General features: G+C 39.2%; 1 protein-coding gene across 4 annotated transcripts in view; it reads left to right on the forward strand.

Annotated features, from left to right (window-relative positions):
• LOC136858504 (rab-like protein 6) overlaps positions 1-21,190 on the forward strand; it is a 124,320-nt gene that overhangs the window by 67,110 nt on the left and 36,020 nt on the right. For all 4 annotated transcript variants that reach the window (XM_067138098.2, XM_067138095.2, XM_067138096.2 and 1 more), the window contains exons 7-9: positions 10,149-10,594; positions 14,784-14,961; positions 19,124-19,535. In XM_067138098.2, the coding sequence (XP_066994199.1) occupies positions 10,149-10,594; positions 14,784-14,961; positions 19,124-19,535 (1,036 nt within the window). The remainder of the gene's footprint in view (positions 1-10,148; positions 10,595-14,783; positions 14,962-19,123; positions 19,536-21,190) is intronic.

Below are 21,190 nucleotides of genomic sequence, written 5' to 3' on the forward strand. Positions count from 1 at the left end.
AATAAGCATGCAATATTAGTAGCTTTTAAGAAAATTGAAACATTCATTATCATATCCAAAATATTGACACTTGAGAAAAAATACTTATATATTCATAATCAGCATCACCAAATTAAGGAATAAATGCACAAAAAGTAAGATAAACAAAAACTTCATCAAATTTTGTTATGTGGTGTTATGTAATCGTATGGGGTGAGATGGAAGCGAACATACAAGCTAGACTAGATCTTTGGCATGAAGCTTTTACAACCTTAGGTCTTAAAATCAGTAAAACCATGACAGTTGGCATGGTGATCAATTCATCTGTGAATTGGAGATATGAGGAGATGGATATTGTAGACAACTTCCACTACTTAGGTACATACCATATATCAGGAGATTAACAGAATACAGAAAGCTTCCACATTCTGTCACTCTGTGCGTCAAATACTTTGGGATGAAACATTTCCGTTAATTTCCAAGATCAGCTTGTACAAAATATATCTGGTACCTATATTGACGTATGGTCTGGAAGCAGCAACACTTACTGGATCAACAAAGAGTCGTCTTCAGGCAACGGATATTAAATTCCTCCGTTCTTGTCTACAAAAAAACAAAAATGGATAAAATAAGGAATATGGTTATCCGACAGCAGCTTGGATTAGAAAGATGCTTGCTGGGGAGATCCTAAAAGTGAAGAGATCGCAATGGTATGGTCACATGAAAAGGATGGATCTTCATAGAACTCCTCGAGCATACTTTGACCACATTGGTCCTGGGAAGAGACCAAGAGGTGGAAGCAAATTTTCAAGGACCTTGAAATTAGAGATGTAAACTGGCATCGCACATATGAACAACATCTGTGGCTGGGCAGGACAAACTGGAGGATGCTCATACACTACTGCACCCGGTTTTCTGGATTGAAGAAATGATGATGATGATGATGATGGTGATGGTGATGATACGTGTACGTGGTTTTGTTGAGGGTGAAGGATTAGCCTTTTTTTTTTTTTTTTTTTCATGAACAAAATAATAGCATAATCACAGTTAGAAAGTAATTGAATTGCTTGTAACAAATAAGGTTTTTAGTAATTTTTACTTGTAATAATTACGTTTCACAAAATGTTTATTTCTTGAAATGAGATAGCAATTCTTACATTCTAGTAAATGACATACCAAAATGAGAAATATTTAAATTATGAAGATAACTTTTTCATTTGGTCATAGGGGTCCCGGGTTCGATTCCCGGCAGTGTCAGGAATTTTAACCTTAATTGGTTAATTTTGCTGGCACAGGGGCTGGGTGTATGTGTCATCTTCATCATCATTTCATCCTCATCAAGACGTGCAGGTCGCCTACGAGAGTCAAATCAAAAGAACTGCATCTGGCGAGCCGAACTTGTCCTCAGACACTCCCGGCACTAAAAGCCATACGCTATTTCATTTCGTTTTACAGAAGAACCAGTAGCTTCACTAGTGCTGGATGAGGTACTTTGGTACCTCTCCAGTACTTCCAGAGACATATTTAACCCACAATATCCTTCACTTTCTTAAAATTAACCACAGGTATTTCTTCAAGTGCCACTTTCCAACAAATGTTTAAATGTACAGTCTGTTAACATTTGACGAGGCAATACTTAACTGAATATTGGAGGTAGAGAGGTAATAATTGGCACACGTGATTGGCATGACATGACACCATTGACACCAAAATAAATACACAAAATGACCAACAAGGCTACAACGAGCTGGAATGTCAGTTCAGCGGCTTGCAGAAACGTCCAGTACTCCAAAAGGTCATCTATTCAAACACATACTGCACCTCAAATATTCTATTCTTGTCCAGCCTTGCTTATAAAACATTCGCATAAGCAGCCCTGATGGCCTAGAACAGTACCAGAAAAACCAACCAACCAACCAACCAACTAACCAACTGTTTTTTGTCAGCATGCCATCGCTTTTAACGTTCATTTCATACCCTACTGAAAGCTTATAATTGACATGTACTTTTTACATAACCGTATGGCAGTTTGATGCATTGTGTAAATACCTTTCGCATATATATTTTAATTATATTCTTTTAAGGTGACTGGATCATTGTATTGATTGTGATGTAGATTATTTATTTTCTTTTGACTACATGCAAAATTAGCTAGGTTTGATTTTAGTTACTAATCTGAATACAAACATCATATTGTAACTTTGTGTTTGTCTCAAGAAGTTTATAATGCAGAATGTAGTTTGCATTATGTGAATACACTTTAATAGTATAAATAAATATACTGAACATGCCCTAACCTCATCTATTCTACTTCTATAATTTCCAAATATAATTAATAAATCATCTCACAAATCATATCTCCTCCTCCTCATCATCTAAAATTTCATATTACTTGTTTAATAGGAAGAAAACCAATTACTGGAGTGTATTGTTCAAAGTAATATTTTTAATCATAGTTTTTTCGCATTCATATTTTAAAATGCTATATTGTTGTTAAAAGAAAAAAAGAGAAAATGATCCTGGGAGTATAATGAGAGAACTTAAAGTGAATGAGTTTGTGTAAAATATATTAGTTCAGTATACCTCTTGACCTATTATTGGCTTCTTCCCTGATTTAGTTCATATTTTATTGATGCTCAGGTGCTGTAGATTTAAAGTTACATTACCATTCCTCAGTCAGCTGTGTGTCTTGACCTTAAGTGCACTATAATACTACTTCCTTGGTTTTCCCATTGCCTCCCTTGCCTTCAGTTTCTCTTATGAGGTTTCTTTTTGCCTCATGTCCCAAGTTCATGTTTGGTGAATGATCCATGGGCCTTCAAGCCTTTCTTTGTTTGAACTGTATCACAAATAGACCTTAAAATGAGAATTGTACCTTGTACCGAGCACTAGTCATCTGGTGACCACTAATTATCACATAACACACTTTAACTAAGTCCATAAAATGATGATGATGATGATGATGATGATGATGATAATGATAGAGAATTAGAATAGATGAAGGGCTATCTGATCCTGTCGTGATTAAGAGGGGGAGCCCCGCAGGGCAGTATTATTGGTCCTTTATGTTTTCCTATATATAAATGAAATGAGTAAAGATCTGGAATCACAGATTGCAGATGATGATATACTGTAAAGAACAGTAAAAGAGTTGCAGGATTGTGAGCAACTGCAGGGGGACTTAAACAATGTAGTGAGATGGACAGCAGACAATGGTATGACTGTAAATGGGATGAAAAGTCAAGTTGTAAGTTTCACCAAGAAGAAAATTCCTCTCAGTTTTAATTATTGTGATGATGGGGTGATAGTATTTCATGGGGAACAAAGTAAGTATCTAGGTGTTAATATAGACCCCCTGTGGGTGGGGGACACAGATGAAGAATACACCCACAGTATTCCCTGCCTGTCGTAAGAGGCAACTAAAAGGGGCCCCAGGGGCTCTCAACTTAGGAAAGTGAACTGGCGACCATGGGGCCCTTAGCTGAGTCCTGGCATTCCTTCCACTTACTTGTGCCAGGCTCCTCACTTTCATCTATCCTGTCCGACCTCCCTTGGTCAACCCTTGTTCTTTTCTGACCCCGACGGTATTAGAGCTTTTGAGGCCAAGGGTGTCTTTCATTATCCCACCCTTCATGGCCCTTGCCTTTCTTCGCCCGTTACTTCATTTTTCGAAGTGATTGGGATCCCTTCTTTTTTCTTTCTTTCTCTCTATACCCCCTGTGGATGGGGGACGCAGACGAAGAATACACCCATGGTATCCCCTGCCTGTCATAAGAGGCAATTAAAAGGGGCAACCAAGGGATGATCAAATTAGAACCATGAGACTACTTGTAATTAGTACCACCGCACAGGGTACCACTGTGCTAGGTACAAAATAGGTATGTGATTAGTAGCAACAGAGTGCGCTGTTGGCTTTGACAGTACCTGTGATTAGTACGACTATATAGGCGACACCATGGTTCTGGCTTGCCTATGATTAGTACCCACTATATGAGGAACACCACGGGATAGTACGAGTCCCTGTGGTTAGTACACGTAAGTGATGAACACCATAGGTTTGCGTTGCCTGTAAATGGCGCCGCAATATGCGAAACACCATAGGTTTGTGTTACATATGCGAATTTCATTACCTGGGAGTAGTCTGTAATGTGTGGAATACCACGAGTCTATGCTACTTTTAATTACTACTGCAACATGACAAATACCGTGTTTCTACTATCCTACCGATAAGTACCATTATGAGGGGCCATTGACTTTGGACCCCTTTAGACTACAAGTATCATCGATTCAGTATTTTGCTATAGAAGCAAGCCCTTGGTCAGTAATACTCTTGTTTTATGTCAGTTTCTGTGAATGTGAGGTATTGCAGGTCGGATCCACTTATTGTTTTAAATTCATATCCATCCATTCATTCTTCATCCTCACGTTTTGAATTCTGGTCAGTGGAGGATTTTGGACTTTTAATTTGTCATTACATTTCATCTCATTTTGTACCATTAGGGGCCGATGGATGACCTAAGTGTTAGGCCCTTTTAAACAACAAGCATCATCATCATCATCATCATCATCATCAGTGTTAATATAAAGAATGATCTTCATTGGGATAATCATATTAACGAGGTAGTTAAGAAAGGTTACAGACCACGAACCTACTACGCTGGCGTAGCCGGGGGAGAGGTGATACTCCCACGTGGCACATCCCAGGTGGAGGATAGGGCGGTCCTAACCGGCTTGCCGGTGGACTTGAGGGAACTAAAATACCTCTCGCGGACCAAACACACTACCCCCTGTGGGTGGGGGACGTAGATGAAGAATACACCCACGGTATCCCCTGCCTGTCGTGAGAGGCGACTAAAAGGGGCAACCAAGGGATGATTGAATTAGAACTATGAAACTACCTTTGATTCGTACCATCACGCAGGGAACACCATAGATTGCCCGTACTTGCGAGTAGTACCAGTATATTAGGTATGAAATAGGTTTGTGATTACTGGCATTATAGAGCCTGGCCTGGGGGTTTTCCAGTACCCGTGCGTCGTACCCATGTGAGCAACACCGTGGGTCTGGGCATTGCGTGTGAGTTGTACCACTATATGAGCGACACCGTGGGTCTGCATTGCCTGTGATTAGTACCCACTATGTGAGGAACACCACGGGACCCGTGGGACCGGCACCCGTGACTAGTACACCTAGGTGAAGAAACTCATCGGTTTGCGTTGGCTATGAGTGGCGCCATTGTGTGAGAAACGCCATAGGTCTGCGTTACCTGTACGAAGTACAATACTTGTGAGTAGTACCATCTTGTGTGGAACACTGTGAGTCTTTGCTACTTTTGATTAGTACCCCAACATGACAAATACCATGGTTCTACTTTACTCGCAACATGTACCATTCTGTGGGACCCTAGACACAGATTTTGGACCCCTTTAGACATCAAGCATCCTCGATTCAGGATTATGCTTTATGAGTGGTCCCTTGGTCAGTAATACTATTAATTATGACCTTTTTTTTTTTTTGCGTCGGATCTTTTTTTTTTTTTTTTTTTTTTTTGTCCATCCATTCATTCTTCATGACAATTCCTTATTTTTGGTCAGTGGATGATTTTGATTTTTTGTTGACATTTCATTTCGTACCATTAGGGGCCGATGACCTCGATGTTAGGCCCCTGAAGACTACAAGCATCATCATCATCAAAGGTTACAGATCTCCTCACATGGTTATCAGAGTATTTAGGGGTTGCAGTAAGATGTAAAGGAGAGGGCATGTAAGTCTCTGGTAAGACCACAGTAAGAGTATGGCTCCAATGTATGGAACCCTCACCAGGACTACTTGATGTGAGAACTAGAAAAGCTTCAAAGAAAATCAGAACTATTTGTTTTGGATGTTACTAAAATGTTTCAAACTTTAGGCTGGGAAGACTTGGGAGTAAGGAAATGAGATACTTGGCTATGTGGTATGTTTTGAGCTGTCAATAGTGAGTTGGCATGGAAAGATACAAGTAGAAGAATAAGCTTGAGTGGAGCTTTTAAAAATAGGAAAGATCATAATATGAAGATAAAGTGAGAATTCAGGAGGACAGATTGGGGCAAATATTAATTTATAGGACGAGGAGTAAGGGATTGGAATAAATTATCAAGGGAAATGTTTGAAAAATGTTCAAGTTTGTTTAAAATATTTAAGAAAAACGTAGGTAAACAATCATAAATAAAGGTAAATATGAGGTAAACAATTGATAGGGAATCTGCCACCCGGGCGACTGCCTTAATGCAGATGATTGATTGATTTTGATTTTTTATGATGATGATTGTGAAATAATTATAAACTTAATTATTATGAAAATTAACAGAAGTCTTACATCATTGCTGACTAAATTTTGTTCATTTGTCTCTCAGCCATAGAATAAAGCAAGTCAGGGTGCACTAGTGTTCTAAACCATTGTTATTCAATTCATATGTTTTGTTTGTTTGCTTTTTTTTTTAATTGCTTTACGTCATGTGTTTATTCTCTATTTTCATTGCTTAAAATATACATTTTATTTTTTTACATTTAAATAGTGTTATTAAAAAAAATCCATTAATAATGTTACATTCTGCTTTAAAACACACAGCAAAATACAGTGAAATGGGAAGAACACAGAGTCATGGAATTCACAGTACAGTATACGAGTAATTTGCAACTATGAAGGCAGATCAAATATAAAAGGGAATTTCAATGTACTGCTGCTGTTAGTAATAATTCTCAGGCAGGGCTTTGCCAGGATGTTGTTGGGGGTGTCTGGAGAAGGGATTTGTGCGCACGAACGACGGTGGAGAGCTGGGCTGCTTCATTACGCCATGAGTGAGCAAGAGGTGCACACGTCTGTTGCGCAACACATCATTATAAAATTCTAATAAAAGAGTGTACCAAACCTTCCAAAATTTTGAGACGGCTCTGTGCACAGTTTTGGGAAGAGACAGACTTGAGTGTGTGAGTGGGCTAAAAAATTTGTGGCAGGAAGAGAAGCTGTGGAAAATGAACCTCATGAAAGGAGACCGTGGACAAGCATCACTGCTGACAACATTGTTGCCATTCGTGACATTATTGATGAAGATCAGCGAATAAAAATGTTGCAAATTGTTTTAGCCTTGGGAATTAGTTACGGAAGTGTTCAAACCATCATCCGAGATGAACTCCATTTCGGAAAATTGTCTGTCAGTTGGGTTCCTCGTCTCCTCAGCCAGGAAAAAAAAACTTGACGCCAGGAAGTTTGTCAGAGACTCCTGCGTCACTACGAGAAGGAAGGAGATGATTTCTTGCATTGTATTGTGACTTGTGATGAAACTTAGGTGCATCATTACACCCCAAAGTCAAAGCAAGCAAGCAAGCAAGCAAGCAAGCAAGCAAGCATGGAGTGGCGGCGAAGAGGCAAAGCAGGTCCGGTCAAGGCCAAAACATGCCCGTTTACTGGAAAGGTGCTTGCAACTGTTTTCTGGGACTATGCGGGCATTTTGCTGGTGGATTTTCTTCACAAACATGATTTGGGGAGGAATCTGGTGCCAGGTATCAGGCCTATTGTATTGTGTTAACAGTTCTATCTATTTCAATACCTTGTGTGTAGTATATTGTAGTTAATATATTTACAATATCTGTGGATAATCATTCACGGATGCGGATAACCATTCACGGATGCAGGTGCAGATGAAGGAAGTGCGGATGCGGCTAATATTTTTTATCCGTGCTGGGCTCTAACTATAACATACGTGTAAAAAAATGCATCAGGGAATAAAAGGAATACAAGGAATAAAATACACACTATTAAACAAAGAATGACATGTTTCATTCTTAAAAGAACATAGATTCTATCAAGTTGCATTCAATATTTGGAAATATTTAGTTGATTTCTGTCCAAACATCTCCCTGCTTTGTCACCATTCCAGCATACAATGTAAGGCGTTCGAAAAACCGTTACTCTGTCATTAGCTTTTTCAAGAAAATGGTCATTGTTGTCTTCTAAAATATTACATTCCTCTTCTATATCACTCACACCATCATCAAAAGTTCTCTTCCTTGCGCTAACTCATAATTTTCATAGTGTTTCATTCCTTTTCCATACTATCAATGTATTTGTTTATCCTGTCAACTTCTTGAGAGTCCATTTTCACTCAGAACACAAGTAAACAGTCAAACAATTTGTGTATACTAATTGTTGCACATCCAGTGTTAGAACTAAATTTAACAAACAGCAGTAGTTGTCTGCGGTTGGAAGCTCCGCACACTCATAGAAACATTCACAGCAACTGGAAAGCACTACGTTAAACAGTAGAGGAAGGGTGTGGGGTAGATATAGTTGGGGGATGGGCCTGTCCTACAACAAGGCTAGATAGAGTAACAAAAGAAGAATGCGTGTAGTTCCCAAGGGTTAAAGTGTATAGAACCTTTTGAGCTCCTTTGCTTCTGAGTTCTAGAAATAATTTAGACATGTTAACATGAGTCACTTTGAATTATTGATGGAGAAATATTGGTATTGATAGTTGTTATGTGCTTTATTAATTTTTCTCTTTCACTTCAGAAAAGTATTAAATATGCTCTGCAGGTATTCATATGCCTACTGGGTACCAGTAGATTTCTCTAATATTTTCCCATCTTATTTATGGTTTCCACCATGTTATAAGTCCACTAGACTCTTGCTAATCCAGCCATTCCTTGCACAGAGGAATTAACTAGGGACCAGATTACTAAGAGTATCTGAGAAATTTAATTGAATATCTAGTGTACTTTATTTAATCCATTCTTACAATATAGCATTCATACTTTTTTTTTTATTAACATAGTCTTTTGGCAACAATGGGATAGGAGAGGGGTAAACCTGGGAAGGAAGTGACTGTGACCTTAATTAAGGTTGCATGGTGCAAAGTTGGAAAACACTGGAAAACTATCTGTAAGGCTGCTGACAGATGTTTTGAATCCACCGTCTCCCAAGTGTCAGCAGATAGCTACAATTTCTACATGCAGTATCACGCACTATAAAACACGTCACAGATTTTTAGTTGCCACAGTGAAGATACACAACTGTGGCATGCTTTGTGACACAGCCACTTTACAAGCATTATATTGGTACTGCACATATCTAGTTGGTTTGTTTTATATTCCAGGAAAATATCTGTCCCTTTGGCATCAGCAATGTGAGAAATCTTCATACTCTGCTTCTAGTATGTCAATCAGTCAGTCAATCAATCAATCAATCAATCAATCACCACTGATCTGCATTTAAGGCTGTCATTCAGGTGGCAGATTCCCTTTCAGTTGTTTAACTAGTCTTTTCTTAAATGATTTCAAAAAAGTTAGAAATTTATCGAACATCTCCCTTGGTAAATTACTCAAATCCCTAATTCTTTATGTTGTCGTTCAGGTCTTAAATTACAACTTTATCTTCATATCTTTCCTACTTTTAAAAGCTCCACTCAAGCTTATTAATCTCCTAATGTCATTCCATGCCATCTTTCCACTGACAGATTAGAACATACCATGTAGTGAAGTTTTCCCATCCCAAAGTTAGCAATATTTTCATAACACTACTCTTTTGTAGGAAATATCAGAACAAATCATGCTGCTTTCTTTTGGATCTTTCTCTTCATTACTTTCATCTTTACATTCCTGTATACTTTAAGATTACTCATCTATTTCACAGTTTTCTTCATTCAACCCCTTAGTGACGGCATCCTTATCGATTTCTCCTCTTCCTGGAAGCTTGTGGAACCTGTCAGTGTACTGAGTGTCAGGAGCTGATGATTCTAAATTAACTGGTTCATTTCTGTTGCTTAGTGCAGACTCCTACTCAGTGTCAACCAGACCAGTTCGTCATTATGGTAGTGTTCTCCACTGTGTCCCGAGAGGCCAGGTTTCTAGGAGACCTGACTATTGAAGGCTGTATTAGTAAGAGTCTCATGTACTACTGTAATTATCCTAATGGCATTTATGAACATTATATAAGATGGTTTTTATGTGTATGTGTATCATTTAAAATCTAAAAAAGCACAAAGTAAAACCCTTTTGATTATGAAGAAAGTAGAACAAAGGCTTTAGTCACACATAAGCATGATTATTTTCTTTATTTTGTTTTTTGCATGGTTTGGAGTTTATGTAATTATTAGTATGACAAAACTAATTGTAATTTGTCCTCTCTTTTTTAGGTTCCTTGATAACTTAATGAACAAACGAAGACAAGTGGCAGACTTGACATCAAGTGCTGTTGTATTACCAAATGCTATTACACCTCCACAGTCATTTGGATCAAATTATCCTACTTCTTCCCAGAGTAGTCATCAGCTTAGCACTGTAGCCTCATCAACAGAGAATACACCATCTGTGCGACGAAGTATGTCTATTACTGGTCCAATAGGTGGTGGGAACCCTATCCCAGGATTCAATCCTGTCGTCACTCCTAAGACTCCAGAGCAGCAACGAAAAGCAAGTCCTCCAGCAAGTTCTGTTCCGCCTGGTTTAACGGGTTCTTCTCCTTGTCTGCAAACACCAACACCACAACCACCTGAACCAGCAAAAATGGAAAATGTCCCTAAACCTTCAGGTTTCATTTCCAAAATATTTGGCAAAACCAAAGAATCTCAAGAGGATGCAAGTAAGTACTGAAATGTTATTAAAATTATAAATAGACTTAAAATATATCAACATATGTAAATTAACTTTCCGTAGTTTATTGCATTATCTCACATGCATTCTAAATATTTTTGTGTTCAAAAAGGTGAATGCATGTAACCTCTTTGCACTGTACACACCTTCCAATTCTATGTACATTCCCAAATGCATGAAACAGTATCAATTGCTACTAGTAACACAGATGATTCCAAACTATGAAAATTAATGTTAGACGCCAATTCCTGCCAGGACAAAGAACAAAAAAATATTCTTATGAACTTGTAGTAAAAAGCATGTGTTTTGAGATAAATGGTAGTACTGCTGACATCATAGCACTTGTGACCCATCCTATCACTGAAACTGTGTTTCCACAGCATGATGTGCATGTGTAGAATAAGTCTGTGCATATATATACACCGTTGTATGTTGTGTTACCATTAGCTGATACCTAAACACCACTTCCCTAGCTGGCGAATCAATTGATAAGATCCTGTCACGTGCCCAACATAGTCACTCGACTTAAAATTCCATTTATATTTTACCAGGGGGAAGTGTGAAAAGTGTGTTGTACATTGACTTTGTTCCTGATATTATTGAGGCTAATAAAAAGCAAACAACTGAGAGGAGACCATAGAGGGAAGTGCAGACGGATAGTATTGATCACTTACCAGAGCATGATGGCAATAAAGAATAAGAAGAGAATGTATGTATTAGACGTAATGTTGAGGTGAAAGGTAAATAAAACCCAAAATATAGTATTGACTAGGCGGATCAATTACCTATATATTTGTCACCATGGGATTAGCGACACCATGGTTCTGCCTTGCCTATGCTTAGTACCCGCTATGTAAGGAACACCACAGGGTAGTGCGGGTCCCTGTGGATAGTCCACTTACGTGAGGAACGCCATAGGTTTGCATTGCCAGTATAGGTTTGCGTTGCCTGTAAATAGCGCCGCAGTGTGCGAAACACCATAGGTCTGTGTTACATGTGCGAATTTCATTACCTGTGAGTAGTACCATAATGTGTGGAATACAGCGAGTCTACGCTACTTTTGATTAGTACCACAACATGACAAATAGCATGGTTCTATTTTCCTAGCGATAAGTACCATTTTGAGGGGCCGATGACCTGGATTTTGGACCCGTTTTGACTACAAGCATCATTGATTCAGTATTATGCTTTCGACGCAATCCCTTGCTCAGTAATACTATTATTTAATGCTAGTTTCAGGGAATGTGGGGCATTGTGGGTCAGATCCACTGATTGTTTTTACTTCATATCCATCCATTCGTTCTTCGGCCTCATGTTTTCAAATCTGATCAGTGGAGGATTCTAGATTTTAAATGGTCATAACATTTCGTCTCATTTCGTACCATTAGGGACCGATAACCTCGATGTTAGGCCCCTTTAAACCACAAGCATCATCATCATCATCATCATCAAGATTGCCTCAGGTTATTTAACAACTTTATTTACTGCTTGCATCACCTTGCCTTTTTTTTTTACCACCCAATAATGAAGCATTTTTTCACCACTCTTTAGAGTCACGAATAATGCAGATAGATTTGATGATTGCAGGAATTAGGAAGAGAATCACTGGACATATGGGAGGAATATTTTGAAAATCTTCCCAGTGCAAAAATAAATATTTCTGTTGAGGTCCTGAACAACTGAGCTCATTGGGAAGAGAACAATGGTGGCAGTGAAATTATTCACAAAGAAGTGGAGAGGATGGTAAATGAGCTACAGTGTCATAAAACAGAAGAAATTGACAAAATCAGACCGAAATGATAGTTTGCAGGCAGGGATGAAGTAGCTTCTTAGAGTAATAGGATGAGCGTGGAATTTGAGTTAGGTACCTTCTGATCGGGCGGAAGCTGTAATTGCACCTATATATAAACAAGGAAACAGGGAGAATTGCAGCAGTGTCGAAGTATTTTGTTGACCAGTATGCCTGGCAAGTTATCCACAGACATTTTGGAAAACAGGGTGAATCAATGGTATAGAACAAATTTAATGAAAACCAGCGCAGTTTCTGATCAGATTTTCAGAAAACGTCAAATAATTGAAACATTAACAGCAAGCGGACTGTTGTCATATTCGTTGATTTTTGGGCAGCCTTTTACGTGTGCACTGCTTAGCACTGTGGAATGTGTTGCAGGCGGATGAGGTCGCCATGACTTTGATATGACCTCAGTAGCATGGCAGATGACCATGCCCTGACCTCAATATGATCTTGCTGTGACCTCAGTATAACATCAGTAGCATGGCAGATGACACAACGCGACCTCAGAATGACCTCTGAAGCTTGGCAGATGATCTCGCATGACCTTGATATGACCCTTGTAACACGGCAGATGAACTTGTCGTGACTTTATAATCATTACATTTCTCGTTGAGAGAGTGCTTCATCTGAATATGGTCCATTTTGTACTGAACCCCTCCCTGAAAACTGCTTTTTCAACTGTTTGGTACAAGTCAAGTTGCTGTGCAAGTCTGTCTGTTATTGTTATGAATAAAACACTGACTCTTTTATTGAACTGTACATACATACATACATACATACATACATACATACATACATACATACATACATACATACATACATACATACATACATACATACATACATACATACATGTGTATTATACTTGACAATGAATGACAACACTTCACTAATTAGTGGCTATTTACGAAAGTCTCTTTGTCCTCACAGTGGGTCTCTGGCTAGCTGGTACAGTATTTACCTGGAATGACGATCCCTTGTAATTTTGATTGACAGGGCTCACCTTTCACTTGTCTTCGCTCTCACCAGTTACTTCACTCAGGAGCTCCACGCAGATTTGAATACATGAACGCATGCTTTCACAATGCACGACAACTGTACACTTGGCTCGACTCCAGACAAGTCCAGTAACACACACAATCAGTTTACATGACTGCTCCTTACAGAGAATTGCTCAACACACATTACTCAGCAAGAACACATTTTTTTTTTTTTCAATTGGCTTTACATCACCCCATCACAGATAGGTATTATGGTGACAATAAGATAGGAAAGGGCTAGGAGTGGGAAGGAAACAGCCATGGCCTTAATTAAGGTACAGCCCCAGCATTTGCCTGGTGCAAAAATGGGAAACCATGAAAAACCATCTTCAGGGCTGCGAATAGTGGGGTTCGAACCCATTACCTTTTGAATGCAAGTTCACAGCTGCACACCCCAAACCACTTGGCCAACTCACTAGGTGAGTACACAGTAGTGCACCATCTCAATTACTATACAACTCAATACCAACCGCTAGAAAAATATACCTCCAACCACTATGACACTCACTACTGGTGAGTGTGATTTTAAATGCCTGGTGATGAAGTTCTAGTATCTTTGGGTGCACCCAGAATAGGAACATTCTAGTTTTACCTTCCAGAAAATCCACGGAGATTCCACGTGGAAAGCACAATACAAGCAGAGTCTGTCTCATGCCTTCAGGCCAGATGGATGCATTTCAGTCTGATTCACTCATCCTTTCCAGGAAATACCGAAGGGGGTTTCCAGAGAGCTGGCAGATGCATGAGCACATAACATCATTATTTCAGACAGCCGTTTATAAATAATTGATATTAAACTGATGGATCTGTAGTTCTCAATATCTGTTCAGTCACCTTACTTGATGAGTAGAGTAATCTCTGCATTGTGTCACAGTGGGGAATTTTCTTTTCCTTGAGACACACATTCAGGAGTACCAGAAGTGTTTTCATCAGAGTCGCTTCTCCAATGTTTAGCATTTCTCTTGTAATCGTATCTTCCCCTGGCGCCTTGCAGTTTTTTCAGTTAGTTTAACGTGTATCGCAGTTCTGGTCTATTGACGGGCCAAAATTTTCAGTTTACTCTATCCATGCGTATTTACATAGTAAGTCGCTGCTCTCCATCTATTTCCTCTACATATATGCAGTATTTCACTCCTGTTAACTTTCTTACCTGAGCATTTCAGTTAAACTAAATATCTACAGGTTTCCAGTTGGTGATGTAAGGGATTATCTTTTAGACCTTGTAGGGTTACAAGGTATCAGTTTCCTTGGTCTTTTTTACATAACACTATCATTCTTCAAAAAGTCTAGATTGTTTCACTTTTCTTCTGCAGAGTTTGTTAACTGTTTTTATTTCATTTTAGCATCTGAAAGGAGGCCCAGCTTAGCATCAACAAGTGGCAGTGTGGCTACCCCAGAACCTATAACGAGTGTGGAAGAATTTGTTCCTGATGGAGGAATGATTGATCGTTCATTCCTGGAAGATACTAATGTGCAGGAAAGAAGCACTCCTCAACACCAAATGGAGCCAGATTCAGATAGGTAATGTATTAACCCTTTGCCCTCGAATATTTTCCAAGCCATAATATCTCCCAACTTGTAATTATTTCAGTCACTTTTTGCCATACTGGGAGGTGTATTATGAAACACTTACCGTATAATCCTGAATACCACCCACCACCAAATAAGACCCGCACTCTAAATTTGAGACGGCAAAATATGAAGAAAAAAAATTTAAATCAAATAACTTACATACCTATTTAATTTTCTTCAAATATACCACAAATATAAATTTAAACAGCTTACTGTTAATAAAATCATCACAAAAATTGTAAATAAAATCAGTCCAATACTGAGATCGTTCACAATTCACCATCGTCGTCTGAAGTTTCACCATAGGAACTTTTGTCCGTGGCATCTTTCCACAAATAGTCGTCCTCACTACCGCCCACTGAATTTCAAATTCCACATTTCTTAAAGCTTTGGAACACAAGATCGTTGGGAATGCATGCCCATGCGGTCTTGATCCAGCTGCATATTAGTCCCACTTCAAGCATATTCACTCGTCTGGTTGACATTAACGCGTAATAACTATCAGACATCCATTCGATGTACAACTGTTTCATTGCAGTTTTGAAAGACCTGTTCACGCATACATCCAACGGCTGTAGAATAGAAGTGAGTCCTCCGGGAATTATCGCAAGATCAGTTTTCCTTTCCTCATCATATCTTTTACGGCGTCAGTTGTATGTCCTCGGTAACTGTCCAACACAAGTATATTTCATTTTCGTAATAAAACTCCCGGGCAACGTTGCCAAACGCACTTCACACAGTCCTCCACTAACGCACTGTCCATCCAGCCGGACTCGTGTTCTAACAATAACACCGGACGGCAAGTTTCCTTTCGGAAGTGTTTTCCTTTTCAGAACCACATATGGAGGGAGTTTGGTTCCATCCGCTAATACGCACAACATTACCGTGCATCGTTGCTTTTCATTACCACCTGTTCTGATGGTTACACTTTTAGAACCCTTCATATCCACTGTATTTTCCAACGGCATTTCAAAATAGACAGGTGTCTGGTCAGTATTCCCAATTTGTGACAGCAAATAAGAATTTTACTTCCTCAAATGAATAATGTGATGCTGAAAGGCAGTTAATTTTTCTTCAAACGCCCCAGGGAGACGACGTGAAATAGACGTACGTCTCCGATAAAAGTTTCGGATCCATCTGCGGCTTGCAGTAAAACCCTGTGTTTTGAGTTCTTTTGAGATCTCTAGTGCTTTCAATTGACACATTTCACTAGAAACACCATATCCTAACTCACGTTTTTCTATCACAAATTTGTGGAGTCGTTCTTCAATTTCTGGAAACACTGCACTCCACCCACGGAATGCTCTGCGATCGCCATTAGTTTTAGAAGTTTTTCCTTCTTCTTCCACCAGTCACGAATACACGATTCATCAATATCGTACTTCCTGCCAACAATTTCCGTATATTTCAGCTTCGCTTACAACGTTAAGTTTCTCACGCAGAGTAAATGACTGCAGGCGCCGTTTTGAATCCATCACTTACTATCAAGACAGCACTTTCACGGGACAGATACGGAACTCGAATGTGAGTGAGTTAGATTTCCATAACTAACAGTCTCGACTCTCGCAAAGTACGAAATCCCGCGAGATCGGCTATTCACGCACCCAGCATGCCAGCACACTTGTGAAACAAATGATAATTGAGCATCCGCAGCAGCAGCTTTCATATTTACTGCATATTTACCCATATTCTTTGATTTACCGTATTTCATTACCTTACATTTTGCGTTTATATGCCACTGTAACCGTATTGAGAAAAATCTATCTTGTTTTCGAGAATGCAACTAAAACACAATAAGACCTGGATACCTGTTTACATGTGGTATATTGAGTACGGTAACCGTATTCAAATCTGTTTCAATACTCCATGTAAACTTAGAAAATATTTACGGGAATTAACGGCTTGAATACGACCTGCACCCAAGATTTAGAACCAATATTTTGGGGAAAAAAGTATGGGTGGTACTCGGAATTATACGGTATCAGTCGATTTCATCCTCAGATTTTTCAGAGAAATAAATTTCTGACTCATTTGGTTTTGAAATTTCATCTGATCTAGACAAATTATCAGTAGTTGCCTTTGCAGATGACATAGTAGTTATTGGGAATTTGAGGGATGCTACGCAGGAGTTAGTTGTGATGGCCATTTTTGAACTTCAACAAATTGGTCTTGACATGAACATGGCAGTGTCATCTTTAATTTATGTAACTCAAGGTCAGGTATTACAGAAGGACTTCTTGTCGAATCACCAGTCTTGTATAAAGGCAAAGGGAACCAAAGATACCATTAAATATTTTGGAGTAATGTTTAAAGATGAAATCTGTTTTGACCCAGAGAGGATTATAATATTACTTAGGGAAGACGCTGAAAATCTAACATCAGCACCAATGCTACGTCCAGATCAGAAACTAAATATCATTAATAAACCCTTACAGATGACTTTGTTACACCATTTACCATAGGCTGTTTTAGAGGACATAGTCAAGATTATTCAGAGTTCAGTTAAAGAGATACTTTTCTTTCCAGTTGATATCCCCAACAGTATGTTGTATTCAAGGAGAAAAGTTAAATAACTAAATTTAATTCAAGCTGCATGGGAAGCCATCCTTCAGCACTGTAATATCTGTATAGCATTAATTAGAACTGATAATCACATGTAAATTTAGTTAGGATGTTGGAAGATGAGTTAAAAACTTTGTGTGATTGCCTTAACTTTCTTCCACCATCAGAAATGTTAAAGTCATCACTGATCAAATCCTAGGAAGGACTGCATAACTGTGAGTTTGGAACTGGGAATAGGTAAGGAGGTAGCTATATAAAGTGTAATGTCCAAGGCTAACAAATAGATATCTAACAAGAGCAGGTTATCTACTTCAGAGTGGGTGATGTGTTTAAAGATCAATGCAAATGAAGTTGCAGTTCGAGCCATTCCCAGTCTGTCCTTAGACAGTACTCATTGCAGACATGGCTACCCAGAGACTGAAACCCTGGATCACGTCTTGGGACAGCATGACCATGGAATGCTCATTCGGAACTCACGCCACCACATTGTAAGATCAAAGATAACCAGACTCGCTGAGGAAGAAGGGCTGGACAATAGATGAAGTTTTCTGCCTTGCTGACAATGGATCAGTTCAGAGGATTAACTTGATAGGGTACTCTACTAATATAAAGCGAAGTGTAATTGTAGATCCCAATAAGATTTGAATTGGGAAATGAACGGGATATAGAGGTACACCACGAAAAGCCCACAGTAAATTTCTTCGAAGATAAATATCACTTTGAGTCACTTGAGGTTTATGGTCTTTTACTGTGAGCTCAAGGTGCCATACCAAGATTTTCTGAAGATTTTAGGAAGATATTCAGCTTAGCATCCTGTCTTAGAGATGAGATTGTAGTGGCGGTGCTGAAGAAATCCTACCAAATCTCAAAGCACCATCTCAGTCCAAATGTTTGAGTACAATTGGAAGGCAATTCCATAAAATAAATAAATTTACTTTATATTCATCATGTGCAGCTGTTTTAAATCTCCCACTTTTCAGTAAATTATGTACATTGCTACTAACCTCAGATTTTTTGTTTAACTTGTCAGGTTTAGGTTAACTTGTTTAGCTTGTCAAGTTGGTACTGGAGCATCTGTACATTTTTCTTGAAATAACTGGAACACTTCTTCACTATTCTTATTTCTTTTCCTCCACCACTGTAAAATAAACACTCATTGTTCTATTGTCAGTTTGTGATTCATGCTTGCTACTCAAAGTATTCTACACTTAAATAATTAGCTGTAGTTTTGAAGACAACTCCACAAATAAAAACATGGATGATTAGTAAATAATACATTTTTAAACTTGATAAATCAACTTTTGGGGCCTATTTTATATAAATTGAACTCTGTTTGTAGCTCATCTTCCAGCAAATTAGAGGAGAGATTCTTGACGTGTCTGCCTTTCTTGCCCCAGTTTCTCAAATTCTGATGATTTCATTCCTCAAGACTTGAGTGTGTTCTTGAATTATTGCGTATTATCCCTATACCTGTACATAATATGAAAATAATGTTATTTTACTGTTCAATTGACTACCATCTATAACTAAGGTTGATAACTTATTTCAGTGATTTGGAGAATGGCAACCCATTAGTTGCTGGTTTTCAAGATGATCTGGATCCAGAAGATATTCTTCCTCCTACTACAACCATCATAGTTTCAGATGACTCATCTCTCAAGAAAGAGGAGTCACTTTCCAGCTCTGGTGAAGGGGAGAAGGAAAATGCTCCAGTCATTACATCTGAAGCCTTTGATACGTGGCTTGCATCAGACAGTAAATGGCAACACAACCCTGATGGAGGTGAAGATAGCGACATTGTCATAGGGACAAATTTGGATGACGAGACTGTCAGTACCAGCCCAACATCATCAAATGTCCACCTGGAACTGTTAGAACCCAGACAGATGCATTGTAGCTCAGGAGGATCCAGCCCAGTCCCACCTCCTAAGGAAAAGAAGAAGGACCATCATAAAGACAAGGTAAACAAATACAGCGTCTTTATTTTACAACTGTGCAGAAGCACCATTCAAGCCATGATGAGTTGCCGCAATTTCATACATCTGCTAGCCGGTAAAATGCACGCTGTTTAGTAAATAACATGAACTGCTCAGTATAATTAAGCTTTAAAAGTCATTAAAAACTTACCCAGCACTGAAAAGAGATGCTCAAAATAGCTTCACTCAGATGTCAGATGTATTTGTCACCTCCTAAACAGATTCGTAGTCACTTGGCGAATCTCGACGAATCTCAGCATGTGAGATGTTCTATATAATTTTCCAAATGTCCTTCTGTAGTTCTTATCTTGTGAGTCGGGGACACAGACAAAGATTACACCCACGGTACCTCTGCCTGTCATAAGAGGCAACTAAATGGGGCGACCTAGGCGCAGAAATGGATTGTGACTTTGATACTATGAGTTGTACTTCCTGTGGATGGGGCTGAATACATCCACTGATGATCCCTGCCTGTTGTAGAAGGCGACTAAAAGGCTCATGTGGCCGTTGGTCCCCTCTTTTTTTTTCTCTCTCTTTTTTGCCTTGAGGGTTGCTTGTAGACTGATCAGAATTTGATGTGTGTGCTAATTAGGGAAGGTCCTCTTACAAGTGCAACTACACTCAAAAGCCCAGACGGTATCCCCAGCCCATTGGGTGGGAGCGCCATGTTTTGGCTATAGTATCCGCCTGACAACGCTGGTCCCCACACAGCCAAATGCCGGTGCATATTATTATAAATTTATTTATACCTATTTTTTAATTTATTATTATCACACTCTGTACGCATTATGGAGTACATGCTATTGTGGTGATTTGAGAAGGGAGTCCTAGTACTCATTGCCTCAGTCAGCCCGTATTAGGCATCGTCCAACATCAGACCCTGGGCAAAATATTTTGGGTATTGTCTTCGCTGCTTGGTTCGGCTACAGAGGCCCCTGATCGGAGTGGGTGGCATTTGGGGAAGATGTTTTCGGACATGACTTCCAAATGTCCCAAGTCTGTCCAGGGTGGTCCACAATCCAAGTCTTTAAATTTTGATTCCCTCATGGGTCAGACCCCTGGGACAAGCGCAGTGTGACAGTACGGAAACCAGCTTCCTAGATTCCTGGTTGTTACCAGAACTGATGGGCTAGATTTTAAGCTGGTTCAATCTATTCTATTCAGTAGACACATTGAAGGTGTCTATAACAAACTTGAGGACTTCAAGAAAATGCACAACAGTACTTTGTTATTAAAGACACGCACTGCAGTTCAGGCTGATCAGTTGCTTAAGTGCAACCACTTTGGCGAAATTCCCCATCAAAGTGGAAGAACACAAATCCTTGAATCTGGTTTGCGGAGTCATCTTCCACCGCGATCTCGTCATGAACTCTGACGATGAGTTGATGGAAGACATAAAGAACTGTGACGTGACACAAGTCCAGCGCATTACACTCAAAGTCAATGGTGAAGACGTTGCCACCAGTGCCTTCATTGTTTCCTTTAAGTTGTCATTGTTACCAGAGAAAGTCAACTTTCGTTGCGATGTGAGGCCATACATCCCGTCTCCCATGCGGTGCTATCAGTGGCAAAGGTTTGGATATATGGTATCTCGTTGTTCGAATCAGTCTGTGTGTAGTACACGTGAAAGAAAAGCTCAT

This window comes from Anabrus simplex, chromosome 1 (assembly GCF_040414725.1).
Source record: "Anabrus simplex isolate iqAnaSimp1 chromosome 1, ASM4041472v1, whole genome shotgun sequence".
In the NCBI taxonomy this organism is placed as follows: domain Eukaryota; kingdom Metazoa; phylum Arthropoda; class Insecta; order Orthoptera; family Tettigoniidae; genus Anabrus; species Anabrus simplex.